We start from the raw sequence: 15,927 nt of genomic DNA, 5'->3' as shown, positions 1-15,927 counted from the left end.
CCATCCATTGTACTGCTGCGAGTGTGACTACTTTTCTCTGAAGTATCTACTGTTTCACAGTCTGTTGGTTTAGGTAAGGATAATGCATTTTTTATCTAAAAGAATATATACAGACACAGGTGCATCTCAATAAATTAGAATATCATTGAAAAGTTAATTTATTTCAGTAATTCAATTCAAAAAGTGAAACTCATATATTATATAGATTCATTACACACAGAGTGAAATATTTCAAGCGTTTATTTCTTTTCATTTGCTGATTATGGCCTACAGGTAATGAAAACTCAAAATTCAGTATCTCAGAAAATTAGAATATTATATAAGACCAATAAAAAAAATGATTTTTAATACAGAAATGTTGGCCTACTGAAAAGTATGTCCATGTACACACACAATACTTAGTCAGGGCTCCTTTTGCATGAATTACTGCATCAGTGGGGCGCGGCATGGAGGAGGTCAGCCTGTGGCACTGCTGAGGTGTTATGGAAGCCCAGGATGCTTTGGTAGCGGCCTTCAGCTCATCTGCATTATTGGTTCTGGTGTCTCTCATCTTCCTCGTGACAAACCCCATAAGTCAGGCGAGTTTGCTAGCCAATCAAACACAGTGATGCCATGATCATTAAACAAGGTATTGGTACTTTTGGCAGTGTGGGCAGGTTCCAAGTGCTGCTGGAAAATGAAATCAGATTCTCCATAAAGCTTGTCAGCAGAGGGAAGCATAAAGTGCTCTACAATTTCCTGGTAGATGGCTGCGCTGACTTTGGACTTGATTAAAAAAAAACAGTGGACCAACACCAGCAGATGACATGGCTCCCCAAATCATCACTGACTGTGGAAAGTTCACACTGGACCTCAAGCAACTTGGATTCTGTGTCTCTCCACTCTTCCTCCAGACTCTGGGACCTTGATTTCCAAAGTAAATGCAAAATTTACTTTCATCTGAAAAGTGGACTTTGGACTACTGAGCAACAGTCCTGTCCATTTTCTCCTTAGCCCGGATAAGAGACTTCTGATGTTGTCTCTGGTTCAGGAGTGGCTTGATACAAGGAATGCGACAGTTGTAGCCCATGTCCTAAATACGTCTGTGTGTGGTGGCCCTTGAAGCACAAGGCTGCGGTTATCCCTGTTGCATGTGCACCTTTTTCTGCCACATTTTTTCCTTCCACTCAACTTTCCATTAATATGCTTGGATACAGTACTCTATGAACAGCCAGCTTGTTTAGCAATGACCTTTTGTGGTTTACTCTCCTTGTGGAGGGTGTCAATGACTGTCTTCTGGACAACAACTGTCAAGTCAGCAGTCTTCCCCATGATTGTGTGGCCTACTGAACCAGACTGAGAGACCATTTAAAGACTCAGGACACCTTTGCAGTTGTTTTGGGTTAATTAGCTGAGTGGAGTATGATACCATGAGTCTACAATATTGAACTGTTTCACAATATTCTAATTTTCTGAGATACTGAATTTTGGGTTTACAATAGCTATAAGCCTTAATCAGCAAAATGAAAGGAAATCTTCTTGTTCTTTTGGCTGCTCCCATTAGGGTTTGCCACAAGCAAAATGAAAAGAAATAAACGCTTAAAAATATATCACTCTGTGTGTAATGAATCTATATAATATATGAGTTGAATTACTGAAATAAATGAACTATTCTATGATATTCTAATTTATTGAGATGCACCTGTATATAGGCATCTGTTGATATACATATAAAATGTAAAGTTTAGTTACTCACTCCTAGAAATTTGATTCTGTTCATCTGGACAAAGTTTTTAAGTGGGAGAAATATTTCGAGACTTATCCAAGTCTCTTCCTCAGTCTCAATTGACTGCAGGTTTCCCCCAACCTTATAAACAGTACCTTTGCTTAATCACAGAGACTAGCACCATTGACAAAGGGCCAGTTGATCAGTGATATGCAAATTGTCCACTGATTAGTAGACGTGTGAACCATTCATAGAGGGTTGAGGAATGGCTGCAATCACAGCATTGTAAGATGGCGACAGATGTACCCTTAGGCCCCCTCCTCTGTTCAGAGATGGTCGTTCCTTTTTCACGTAAATGGCCTCCTTGATTCCTCTCTCAAACCAGCGCTCCTCCCTGTCCAGGATGTGCACCTCTTCATCTTTAAAGGAGTGACCACTATCCTGTAGATGTAAATAGACTGCGGAGTCCTGGCCTGACGAGGAAGCTCTTCTGTGTTGTGACATGCGCTTAGCCAGTGGCTGCTTGGTTTCCCCGATGTACAATTCACGGCACTCCTCCTGGCACTTAACTGCGTAAACTATGTTACTCTGTTTGTGCCGTGGGACCCGATCCTTGGGATGGACCAATCTTTGGCGTAGCGTGTTTTGGGGTTTGAAAGCCACTGAGACCTGGTGTTTCGAGAAAATGCGCCTCAGCTGTTCCGATACTCCTGACACATACGGGATCACTAAGGGTTTTCGCTTAGGCAGTGGATGTCCTTCCTCTCTCATGAATCACTTGGAGCGTTCTTTAGGTGTCCTCCCTGCTTTGACAAAGGACCAGCTGGGATATCCACATTTACTCAGGGCCTTTTTGACGTGGTGTTCTTCTGCTTCCCTGGCCTCTGAGTCTGTGGGAATGGTGTTAGCTCTGTGTTGTAGAGTCCTAATGACACCTAGTTTGTGCTCTAGTGGATGGTGAGAGTCAAACCTTAGATACTGGTCCGTATGTGTGGGTTTACGGTACACATCCACTTTCAAATGTCCCCCGTTGACGATGGAAATTTCACAGTCTAAGAAGGCTAGCTTGTTATTTTTCATATCCTCTCTGGTGAACTTGATGTGTTTGTCCACCCCGTTGATGTGGTCTGTGAACTGTGGTACCTCCTGAGATCTGATTTTCACCCAGGTGTCATCCACATATCTGAACCAATGGCTCGGTGGTGTTCCAGGATAGGATGATAGAGCCCTCTTTTCCACTTCTTCCATATATAGATTGGCTACTATAGGTGAAACAGGGGAACCCATGGCACACCCGTGCTTCTGCCTGTAGTACTGGCTTTTGTATATGAAATATGTTGATTGAAGACACAGTTCCAAAAGCAGGCACACTTGGTCTGCATTGAGAGAGGTTCTTTTACTGAGCGTGGGGGTCATTCTGTAATCTCTTACGTACTACCTCCACTGCTTCAGTCACTGGGACACAAGTGAATAGAGATGTAACATCAAATGAGACCAAGGTTTCTTCTGCCTCCATAATGACCTCTCTCACTTTCTCCACGAAATCCAATGTGTTCTGAATGTGGTGTTTTGAGCTGCCTACCACCGGGTTAAGAACAGCGGCCAGGAACTTGGAGATGTTATACGTGACTGAATTGATCATGCAGACAATGGGTCTTAAATGAGCACCCTGTTTGTGTATTTTTGGTAGACCATACAGACTTGGTGTAGATTCCCCTGGGTATAATCTGTGGTATGTGGTCCGGTCAATAGCATTGTCCTGAACTAGCTGCTTAAGACAATCTATCACCTTTTTCTTGTAACCACTACCTGGATCTCGCTTTAAGGGCTCATAAGTATTTTTGTCACTGAGCAGAGATAAATTTTCTCATGGTAGTCTGTCTGGTTTAGCACAACTGTGCATCTCCCCTTGTCCGCTGGAAGGATGATGATGTTGTTGTCCTTGCTGAGTGCCGTGAGGGCCTTCCTCTCCTCAAAGCTGATATTGGATGCAGGGGTTTTGCATTGCTGAGACATGCCAAAACTTTTATCCGCAGTTGTTCTGCTTCCAATTCAGCAATGTTGTTGTTTCTGATAGCAGATTCTGTGGCTGTAATCAGTTCCACTAGCGGGATTTGTTTCGGTGTGACCGCAAAATTTAACCCTTTAGAAAGGACATTTTTCTCTGCTTGGGTGAGTTGTTTGTCAGACAAGTTCTTCACCCATTTGTCCACATCTTTAGTTTCTGTCTGGCATCCTTCTCTATGCTGGTTGTGGAGGACACTCCCCATAGTGTGCTGGTGTTTGTGGCACACAGCAAGTAGATCAAACTTCCTCTTTTGCCTGGTTTTAGACTTTTCATGCTGTGCTAGACAAGCCTTCTCGGTGAACTCAAGTACCTGCTGAAGTGTGTTCTCATCTAAAAGTGAAGAAAGTCTTTGGTGGATCTGCTCCTCTTTCGATTTTAAGACATCAATAGTGAAGTTAGTTTGTCTCACCCATTCATTTAGCAGCTGACTCTGTGCCTTCTGGAGGATTTTGTTAGCTCGCAGGCCTTTTACTGACGATTTCATCTGTAGACTTTTAGGAGTGATCCCGCTCTGTCTACATCTGAGGCTGAATCTCAGATGGTTCCTGTAGTCTGCCATCTTGCGTGCTGTTTGCTCATACTCACGTACAAGCTTTAGGCCGTCCTTGCCAAAGTGGCTCTCGATGTCTCGATGCATGCTCAATAATCCAGGTAAGGAAATCCTAGAAATTTGATTCTGTTCATCTAAGATGAACATCTAGATGAACAGAATCAAATTTCTAGGATTTCCTTACCTGGATTATTGAGCATGCATCGAGACATTTAGTTACTCACTCACTCTGCAAAAACACCCATTTTCCATTTAGTTAAAAAGCTGAAATTTGGCAGGATGGTACACCTAGGCCTGTAGGTATCAGCTAAAAAAGGAGATATATATATATATTAGTTATATTAATATTTAAGGGTTAACCCCCAACCCCACACACAATAGAATAACTGAATACCCCCAAAATCTCAAAAAGTCTCTGATGGATTTGATTGAAATTTAGTGATATTATTGGAAAAAAATAGCCAACACATTTTTTATTTGTTGCTAAATTTTTTATTTTTCAGTATTTATTAATATGCTACATACATGCACTTTGCTGCGCTGATAATGGGATTTATGCAAATGAAGCACAAGGTAGAACCGATTGATGGGCATGTGAAAAACACTGATAGCCAGAAGTGTGGATGGATGACTGAAGATGGAGGGGGTGAGCCAGAGAAGAAAAAAAGATACACAATCATTTCTTGAAATGGAAAGAAAATTTTTTGAGAAGCCCCAAAGAAGATGCAAAGCTCAATGGTTTGCAGGCGCTGTTTTTTTGCTGTTGACCAGCAGTTCTCATCTTAGTTATCTGTTCTGCTCTTAGAACCTCCAGCCCCACCTCCACTCTTCGATTGCACTTCTGCACACTCCAAGGGAAAAATGTTGATCTTAGATAGAATTTCTAATGGGGGAATGCACCGTGGTCCTTGCTCTTCACGTTAAAAACACATAGGAGTAACAGAACTTATGTATATCCACTTCAGGCACTACTTTGCAAATGCTGTACATTCACATCTGTAAACTTTGATGGGGAACTACAGTACATACAACTGATGAAAAACACGAAAATTAATACTAGAGTGAATGGCAATTAAAATGAAAATTGTAAAGATCTATTAATGATAACAGGTGAACCTACACTACTGAATATTACGACATTATTATAAGACGCCGGTCAGCTGTGTGGGATTAGGGGTGGTGTTGAGAGGGTTGGCTGGTGGGCATGACATATGCAAATATTGACATCCAGAAACTTTAAGGGTTGGAAACCATTAGGGGAGATTGCACAGACAGACTTCAAAAGGGGGTGAGCGATGCAGAGCAGGTTATCAGCAAGGAAAAAAAGGAGCAGTGGAGAATGGACTGGAAGATGAGGATCATTATGGAATGAGATTCTCAGGTGGAACATTCTCCGAGACATAGGCTTGCTCCAAGGCCAGAAAATCAGGGCTTGGGGAATTAATGTTATTGTGATCATGGGTTTGAACCACAGAATTGGATGCAGTGACATTAGTGGCATACTCTGGAGCCAGGGCAATGGAATGGGTTGCGGAGAAGCCTGTGGTGTGCTCCGGGATCAAAAGAGCACAATGGGGTGCAGAGGTATTTCAGGCATGCTCCTAGCCCAGAACACTGGAGTGGGTTACAGAAACATTTATGGCATGCTCCGAGGCCGAAACATCAAACATTCTGTGTGATAACCTTCCTCCCACTAATGGAAGGTTATGACTTGGTGTACTGTAAATTGTTCTTGGCCCATTACTTTTTCCCACTGTTTTGATTTATAATGCACAGGACATTGGCTCAGACACCAATAAATCTTTATAGCATGTTTATTTCCTTTAACCCACTATGCTGGTTCATTACAATATATACTGAAATTTCAAATAACTCCTACTGATGACCTGTTTTGAATCAAAAGAATACACATTCCTTTAAAGTTGAGTCTTGCAATATTCATCAACAAAAGCCAAATAACCACAAAAATCATAAAATGCAGGAACTGATTGAATGCAGGATTGTTTTCGTTATGTGCAATTGTGTATAACATGTTCAAGAATAAGCAGCCTCAGTGACTAACATCTTTACCCACGGTGACTTAAAACATTTGAGATATAATTGCTTACATTTTTTTCCCCAATTGGAATACAGGCAGGTGAATGGACTTTCTCATGGCTCACATTGTCACTAACTTGATTATTTATATAGTATAAGAAAAGAACTTTGTTGATACAGCTGTTTAACTGATGCCTGTTGTCTTACAAAATTTCCTGGAAGAAACCAGGTAACACAGCTTGTGTCTGATAATATTGTAACACAGCTTGTGTCTGAAAATATTTAATCTCAAATGTATCGTACATCCACAGGGTCAGAGAAGAGTGCCATGTTTCCTAGGAATCTAAACAAAATGAAGATTGTAGGCAAATGCAATCATTCAATAAAAATGTGTGGTTTATGAGAAGTTGGGCATCTGTATGTTTCAATTTTGACTCACTGTTGTATTGGAAGCTGAGGCTCCTCAGTAGGATTTTGCACAATTTACTCTTCCTGAAACTTAGAAGTTTCATGTAACAAATTGTTTTTCCGGTAATTTAAAAGAATGAAATAAGTAAATATTGATTTTATACAGTTTTATAATGTATTAGCTATGTCTCTTTGAAAATATCTGAAGATAATGTTTTAGTGATTTTGTCCTTTTAAAATTAAATTTGCGGTCTACTCCACTTTGTCAGTGGTACAAGTATCATCTTATGAAGTAATTTAAAAAAATGATTAATTGCACCGAATCATTCTGATAAATGTGGTAGTAACTGTTTACATTTATTTGAATACAGTGGTTCATTTAAGTATATGTTATTTATCAATATCATTCATCTTAATGTAGCTGTTTTTGTGTACTGATTGCTATTAAAGCATTGTCATCATTGACACAATTTTGCTCGTAAGTAAGTAAGTAAGTAAGTAAGTAAGTAAGTAATTTTGCTCTTAAGTCTGAGTTAAGTCGGAATTTTTTGTACGAAAATAATACCATACCATATTTAACTGAAGATAATATGTTGTAATAATTAAGTTAGTGAGTATATTACCAGCTTTCTAACCCATTGGCACATATATCTATAAGAAATTGATAACAGAAATGCAAATAAAATACATTGCACTTTGTGTCTTTTCTCTTATTAGATGAAGTATCAGAAGCAAAGTCTGGAACAGCAACCCCTCATCGATCAGGTTCTATAGGAAATTATCGAACTGCATCAAAGAATGAAACAGAAGGAGACACGACGGCCAAAGGTTCAGATGGGTCTTTGGCATCATCATTGACATCATCAGTCGACTCATCCAGTGGTGACAATCCACCGAGACCTGGCAGCCACACAATTGAGTTTTTTGAAATTTGTGCTAATCTTATTAAAATTCTTGCACGGTAAATACAGCATAGCCTACAGAATCTTTATAGCAATAAGCATGCAACAGATTCTTGGCATAATGTTTTAGACATGGGCAGAAATTGTTTTGTGGCACTAAAATAGCTAGAGCCAGTATAGTTGACTGGATTGGGGCAAGGAGGTTATGAAAAGTAATAGCTAAGCCAGTTTATAGTGCTATAGTAATTTTAGATTCATTTTCTTTGACTACTTGCAGAGCTGCAAAACGTCTTAACAAGACATTTTGCCTTTTTCAAACGGGTCATTGACCTATGTATAGAACTTTTTTTTTTTTCTTTCTGGTTTTTTCATTTTTCTTTCCTCCATTGCCCCTGTTAAAATGAATATTATTTTGCCTGCTAATAACAATTGCAGGGAGACTGTTTTGCACAGTGACCTATGTGCTGCTCTGTTGTATCCTAATTAGGGCTTGATGATAATCTGCGAAATGCACAGACAATTGGTAAGTAAGTTTTTGTTTGAAAGGTCTACTGAAGAGTTGGTTAAATGGTTTTAGACTTGCATTTTCCCTTTATGTACAAAACATGACAAAACATTTTTTTTTCTTTTAAATTGGACTGAAGTGTTGGGATCCCAGTTATTTTGAGAAAAAAATTCTGAATACATTTATCTGTGCTTTAATTGGGAATATATGACTTACTGTATATGGACTTTTGGACTGTGACTTTTTTAATTTTTCATTTTGTAATTATATAGCTAGTGAATGCCATTTTAATCATTGTATGAAATATATTTAAAGATATTTCAGTCACAATTGAAAGGATGTTTTTTTAAACCATATATACATGCCTATTTTTGATAAAAAATAAAAAAAAAAGTTTCATCTGTAAGGAAATTTGTAAAGAGAACAACTCATCTTTTAAAAGTAAATACAGAAAGGCTTCAGTATACACAGGTACAATAGAAAGTTCTTCCATTGTTTAAATAATGCTGTCATCCCACTAATTTCTTTTCAAGGATCAGTTGTCACTTATAGTTGTCTCTTTTTTAGTTTTAGTACATTGGAAATATCTGCTAAGTACCTAAAAGCAGTGACATATTTGGTGCCTAAAATGTTACAGATGTTGACATATGCCTTGCTGTTAAGTTTTACAGTGTTTATTTTACATTTGGTGTTTTCTTACAAAAAATAAATACACTTCCTTTTTTCTGTTTATAAGGTTTTAATGTAGATGGTTGGTTTAACGTTAAAATGTCTTTTTTTGAATGCCCTTAGTGTGTCAAAATTGTTTTATAACTACCAAAGTTCTTCAGTTATATTAATAAATTAGTAGATTAATGAGGTTTATCTGCATTCCATTTGAGACCTACTGTATATTTCTTTTAATCTCTGGTTTGTGTTTGAATTTAGGATGTTTCGAAACAGTGTGCCAGTTATAGGATGTAAATGAGCTACATTTAGAATTCTATCTTTTGCATTTTTTCATTTTTGCATTTATATATACAGTATAAAATTGCTTATTCATTATATTGATATCACACCACTTAAATTACACACATATATACATATATGTCAATTAAAAACTGCACAAAATGAGTTTTTAAGCTACACAATTACAGACTTAATATGTTTTATGACAAGTTTTTAATTTCAAAAAACAAAAGTTATAAAACAAATGTAACTTGGTGGAATGTACTTTAGATGGGAACAGTTTACTTGGTCTCTTTAAATTGGAGAAAACAAAATCTATGGCTTGCTTTTTAACCCTGATATTGTCCATTTTAAATGACTTAGGCCTAAGAGAATGTTGTGCTGAGAAAGCCAGTGCAGTCTCTTTTGGAGACTTTTTCCATTTAAAATAAATTGAATTCCTGATAGAATTTCAATGACTGAATACATAGCACCATAAACTATATTTTATGAAAAGGATATTTTTTTGTTTTCATAACAGCGCACATTGTGTTACTGTCTGTTTCATTTGGAAGTACAGTATTCTATTTCAGATTTATTTACATTTGTCTGTGGTTATGAATTCCCTATTTAGTTTATGAGGATGACAGTATTATACAACAAAATAAAAGAAAAAAGAAGACCTACAAATTGGGACCACTAACAAGTGCTTTATTTTGACATTGTGAATGGTTTGAGTAAATGTCAATTGAGTCTTAAATGCTGAATGATTGACAAATGTAAATTTTATTTTAGTGTTTGAAATCATATGTGCATATAAAGCATAAATAAATAAATCTGCACCGAAACTTGGCCTGTTGTTTTTTTTCATTCTTCACTGCGAATTGTTTGCAAAAGTTTTAATGAAAAAGATGCATTATTGTTTTGTCTGATAAGAGAATGGGAAATCTTTCTGACAAAGATACATCAAAAGGTTTGTTATTTTGGGGGCACCCTCATGAAGTAGGACTGAATATTCGAAGATACAGTTCCTCGTCTTTTTTATGTTTTTCATATTTTAGCACTTTAAAGTCTTTCTTGGATAAACTAGCAGCAAGAAGCTTGTTTTAAAAGGTGTAATATATGAGGGTAAATCAAAAAGCAAAGGCAATTTAAACATTGCACAGTAACTACAATGCCAGCGCAATATAACAACACGTTTGCAGTGGTTTCTGGGTAATTTGAACAAGCATAGTGCAGCGCTCCCGTTAGTCTAGTGCAGTGGTCGGCAAACCGCGGCTCGCGAGCCGTATGCGGCTCTTTAGCCACTTGAGTGCAGCTCTGCCATGAATTGATTTCGACTACGTGCGGGCGAGCGGGGTGTCAGTCGGGTTGACGTAACGCAAGCGGGCGCGGGGTATGCGGCGCGGAGGAGGCACACGCGACAAACGCACGAGTTGAGCGAGAGTGAGCCAGTCACAGCTTGCCAGTAAGTGTGTACAGTGGTCAGTGCCTGGCGTACCGAAAAGTCTCACGCGAGCGACAAGAGTACCTTAAGTGCATTAAGCTACTTGTATCTTTCAACCAGCTGCAGATCTCACAGGTATTTTTGGCATCAATTTAATAAGTTGTTCTAACTTTGTGTTGCTGCTTTTATTGTTATAAAACAAAACATGTTTTTAGGTGTCACCCATTTGACATGGCTACAAAGAAGAAGCAAAGAAAAAACGGAAGATGAAAACCGTGAATTTAAAGTTGAATGGACGGAATTGTTCGCGTTTATACAAAACTCAAATGGCCTTCCGACCTGCCTTATTTGTCAAGAAAAATTGGCGCATAACAAGAAATCAAATTTGGAGAGACACTTTACAACTAAACACGCATCATTTGGCAGTAAATATCCCGCCGGAGATGCGAGGAAGAAAGCTGTTGAGGAACTTTCAGACGAGTCAACAAAAATCAAGTTCTGTATTTAATTATTGGGTGCAATCTTCCAACAATGTTAATATTGCAAGCTTTATTGTTAGTCAAGAGATTGCTAAGAGAGGCAAACCATACACAGACGGGTGAGTACATTAAAAGTTGTTTTATAAATGCATCCGAAGAGCTATTCCGGGATTTTAAGAACAAGGCAGAAATTCTTAACAAAATTAAAGAGTTACCACTGTCTGCTAAAACAGTAAAAGATAGGACAGTCAAAATGTCTTCGAATATAACCAATCAGCAAATCGAAGATCTTAAATTGGTTTCAGCTTTATCAATAGCTGTTGACGAGTCTTGTGACATAAATGGACACAGCACAAGTTTCACTTTTTGTTCGATTTATTTCGTCTACGGGTCCTAAAGAAGAACTTTTAGGACTATTGCCACTGAAAGGTCAAACACGTGGCGAGGATATTGCAAATGCTGTCATTGAATGCATGGAGAAACATCATATTCCACTCGATAAAATTGTTTCAATTTCAACAGATGGGGCAAAAAGTATGACCGGAGTGAGAAAAAGGTTTTGTTCTATTTTGAACGGAAAAAATTAATCACGAGATACTTGTTTACCATTGCATCGTTCATCAAGAAGCGCTTTGTGCTCAGACATTTCCAGAAGAAATTTGCAATGTTATGGAATTGGTGATCAAGATTGTCAACACAATTGTAGCTAAAGGCTCTTTATCATCGCCAATTTAAAGAATTTTTAGTTGAAATGGAGAGTGAATACGCAGATCTTCTGCTGCATAATAAGGTGCGTTGGCTTTCAAGAGGAAACGTTTTAAAACGTTTCACTTCCTTATTATTAGAAATTAAGGCATTTCTCCTTGAGAAGGGTGTTGACTATCCTGAACTAACGGACGATCAATGGATCCAAAAAATTTTATTTCATGGTAGACGTTACGTCTCATCTAAATAATCTTAATCGTAAACTACAGGAGAAAGGAAACACAATTTTTTCGATGTTGGAAGAAGTCATTTCATTCAAAAACAAATTATCCCTTTTTGCTCAAGATTTTGAAAGAGAAACATTAATTCATTTTCCAAGCCTGCTGAAACATCGCCAAGAAAATAACTCGGTAATTGACATTTACTATTTCAAAACAGCAATTTTAAATATGAGGGAAGCTTTTCTACGGAGGTTTCAGGAATTCAGAAATAGCATGGCTACATTAGCCTTTGTTAAAAAACCTCTCAGTGCTGATGTAACAGAATTGAATTTTTCTCTTTTTAATATTGACATTGGCGCTTTTGAAATGCAATTACTGGAGTTAAAAAACAAAGAATTATGGAGCTCGAAATTTGAACGCCTTAATGCTGATCTGGAAAAATTGGAGAAAAATAAATGTGATTTTAGTTCACAGCACAAGTGGTCTGCTTTGAAAGACCTGGAGAAGGAAGACATGATAATTTTCAACACCTGGAATAGTATTCCTGACTCATATGATCAGTTAAAAAAGCTAGCATTTGCTGTTCTTTCACTCTTTGGCTCTACATATTCATGCGAACAATCTTTTTCAAGCATGAACCTTATCAAAAGTACATTGAGAAATCGTCTTATTGATGAGAACCTGGAATCCTGCTTGAAATTAAAAACAACGACATACAAGCCTGACTTATCCAAACTTTCCAAGGAAATGCAAGGTCATTGTTCACATTAAATGCGTGTTTTTGTCATATTTTTATTTTAATGTAAAAAATATTTTTTTGTCAATAAATAAGATTATTATTATTATGATATCTGGTTTTATTTAATGTTAGTAGCTAGTTTAAACCGACTCCTAAAAACATGGTTCTTGAAAAGAAATTTGGCTCTCAAAAGAAATCGTAATCGTTGTACTGCTGATCTTTGGCTCTTTTGACTAATGAGTTTGCCGACCACTGGTCTAGTGGATGCCAGGGTCAGATGAACATGAACACTCCACTGTGGGATTCCACTGTTGTTAAACAGCATGCCATAGTGAGAATTTTTTAGGCAGTTTCACCTTTTCTTTTGATATAATCTGACCTAATGGAACCATGTAGATTGAAAAGAGTAGTGGGCCCTATATAGATTCTTGTGCTACACTGTATACAATATAAAGTACTTCCACACACTACAACTATAAAAGAATTTTCTGCCTGTTAAATAAGACCGAATCCAGCATAAGACATTACCAGAGATGCCCACCCATTGTCTAAGGCGATTTATAACAATACTGTGGTCTGTGGTGTCAAATGCTGCACTCAGGTCTAGGAGAACAAAAACGGATATGTGGCCTTTGTCTGCATTAACTAGCAATTCATTCACTATTTTAAGCAGTGCAGTTTCTATACTAGGATTTGTTTTAATACCTGACTAAAACTTACCAGGGATAAGATTTTTGTTCAAGTAATCATTTAATTGCTGAAAAATGCTTTTTCTAGGATTTTACTTAAGAAAGGCAGGTTAGAAATGGGTCTAAAGTTGTCAAAGACAGGGGAGTCTAAATTATTTTTTGTTGAGCAGGAGTTTTAACAGCTACAGTCTTCAGACCAGGGGTTCCCAACCTAAGGTGCCCACAACCCCAATGGTGTGGGATGGCTTTTCAGAGGCGAAACAAAAATGAAGACTGTTGCAATTTGCCAAACCTGAGTAAGGTCTGTTGTCTGAATTCATCGTGGTGCAATCAGTGTCTTGCAGAGTGCTGTCATTTGTAGGTTGCTTATTAGTTAGTGCTCCGGTTCTTCGCTATGAAAATAATTGAGCATTACGTGCAAAATTGTTACCTGTGAATGAGTCACAGAAATGCATGTACTTAAGGGTTCTTTGCTGTGGGGGCAACATTCATAAAGGTGAATTACTTCCATCATCCAACCCACTATAGCCTAACTACAGGGTCACGGGGGTCTGCTGGAGCCAATCCCAGCCAACACCAGGCACAAGGCAAGAAACAAACCCCGGGCAGGGCGCCAGCCCACCACATGGCGCGCACACACACACACACCAAGCACACACTACGGACAATTTACAATCGCCAATGCACCTAACCTGCATGTCTTTGGACTGTGGGAGGAAACCCACGCAGACACGGGAAGAACATGCAAACTCCACACAGGGAGGACTCAGGAAGTGAACCTGGGTCTCCTAAATGCAAAGCAGCAGCGCTACCCCACTGCACCATCGTGCCGCCCAGTGAATAACTTTTTTTAAGAAAATGGAATTTGGGTCTTGCAATGATCTGTGGAGAAGGGTGAGCTCTAGTACTGATTTCTGTACAAGCCCTGTTTGTGAAATGTCACTAATTTTGAGGTTTAGTTTACATTTTTGCAAGGGGGACCGAATTGGGTACCACACTGGTAGTCGACATCATGAAACAGTATTTGCAAACCAAAGAACTACATATTTTCCTTAGGCTTCATAGAACATTTTCTTCCCATTTCACAACATGATAATGTGTCTTTTTTCCTGTCCAGCCCACTGCCCTGTCTTCAGGCCAGAGGTGCTATTTGCATGGCCCATCAATTGCTTCTGCTGTGTGCTTCATTTGCATTACAGTGCAGCACGTAGCGTATTAATAATATAAAATTAATAAGTTGGCATTTAAAAAGCGGCAGCTAATTTTTTTTTCTTTTTTTCCTTTTCCTCTGTACCTTCACCAGATTCCAGTCAAATCTGACAAAGATTTTTTTAAATTTTAGGATTTTCTTTTTTTTTATTGTAGAATGGGTTGTTTTACTGCTTTTGATTATGATGCCTGTCACTTATATAGATTTGTTTCCCAGTTCGGGTCTTGACCGGCCCCTTGTCCCTACTAACTCATGTAGCAATGTTATTGGTAATCAAAGAATACTCATCTGAGTCTGAATTCAGCCACCCCACTCTGTTAATTTCTCATCAGCCACTGCCCTTAGTATTTAGAGATATGCAATAACATACTGAAAGCTTATAAATAAACCATTTTTATTTAGATTTGTTTCTAGAGTGGAATGGATTATTAAGTCACTTTGTATGTTAAAAAAAATAAAAATAAAATTGTTGGCCATTTAGTTGTTTTGCACTATTAAAAGGAAAGAAGAATGACAATAAAAGATTCTGAAAAACAAAATGTTCATTGGAAAGTCCACAAGCCCAGCACACAATTTTGGCAGAGACCTGTCACTCCATGCTGTAATTGGGCTAACATTTGTGAGCCTTAGATTGGAAAAAAAAAAAAAATCAAACGCTATCAGCCATCATAAATAACTGAATTCTTGGATCTCTGCGCAGTCGTGACATGTTCCATGAAGATACAAACCAAGTTTAAGGAATTTTAGAGAAGGGAGATTCTCGAAACTGCTGTGCTTATTATCAGTGTTTTTGGTGTTTTAGAAGCAATTTATTGCAATTATATTTATTATACACTATTGTCCATTTTAGATACTTCTTTTACATTCCATTCGAACTAATGTGGAGCTGAGGTGTCACCCGTTGCACGGCTGCGCTCGGGTCTTAATTTGGGATCCTGAGGTGGTTCGTGGGTGCGGCACCGCGCTGCTGTTTCAGTGCTGCTCCTAACCTCTCCTCTCTACTCCTCCTTTCTTCGTTGAAGACAGTAAAAAAAAACAATATCCGAATAAGATTGCTTCTAAAGTCATGATAAAATGGGGGTAAGCGTAGGATCTATCCATCTATCCATTTATTCTTGATCCTAACCTAATATAATTCTAGGTTTTTGGAGCCACAGTCTAATCCGGCAGTATCGGGGGTGGAATAGGAACGCACTGTCTCCCAAACTAGGTTTATTTAGATTTCCGGATTGAACTAAAATGCATGTCTTTGGAATTCGGTAGGAAATATAATTTCACCGAGCCTAAAAGGTTAAATTTATAATTTAAAACATAAAGGTAGACCCTAAATAGTAT

At 38.1% G+C, this 15,927-nt stretch overlaps 1 protein-coding gene across 2 annotated transcripts in view; it reads left to right on the top strand.

Moving 5' to 3' along the window:
- Nucleotides 1–9,948, top strand: part of prkaa1 (protein kinase, AMP-activated, alpha 1 catalytic subunit) — a 65,381-nt gene extending 55,433 nt beyond the window's left edge. For both annotated transcript variants that reach the window (XM_028802396.2, XM_051928491.1), the window contains exon 9: nucleotides 7,486–9,948. In XM_028802396.2, coding sequence (XP_028658229.1) covers nucleotides 7,486–7,733 — 248 coding nt within the window. In that variant the 3' untranslated portion in view covers nucleotides 7,734–9,948. The remainder of the gene's footprint in view (nucleotides 1–7,485) is intronic.
- The last annotated feature ends 5,979 nt before the right edge of the window (nucleotides 9,949–15,927 follow it).

The sequence above is a fragment of the Erpetoichthys calabaricus genome, chromosome 5, assembly GCF_900747795.2.
Source record: "Erpetoichthys calabaricus chromosome 5, fErpCal1.3, whole genome shotgun sequence".
NCBI classification, from domain to species: domain Eukaryota; kingdom Metazoa; phylum Chordata; class Cladistia; order Polypteriformes; family Polypteridae; genus Erpetoichthys; species Erpetoichthys calabaricus.
The sequence above is the reverse complement of the archived record's forward strand: the minus strand, read 5'-3'. Positions and strand labels throughout refer to the sequence as shown.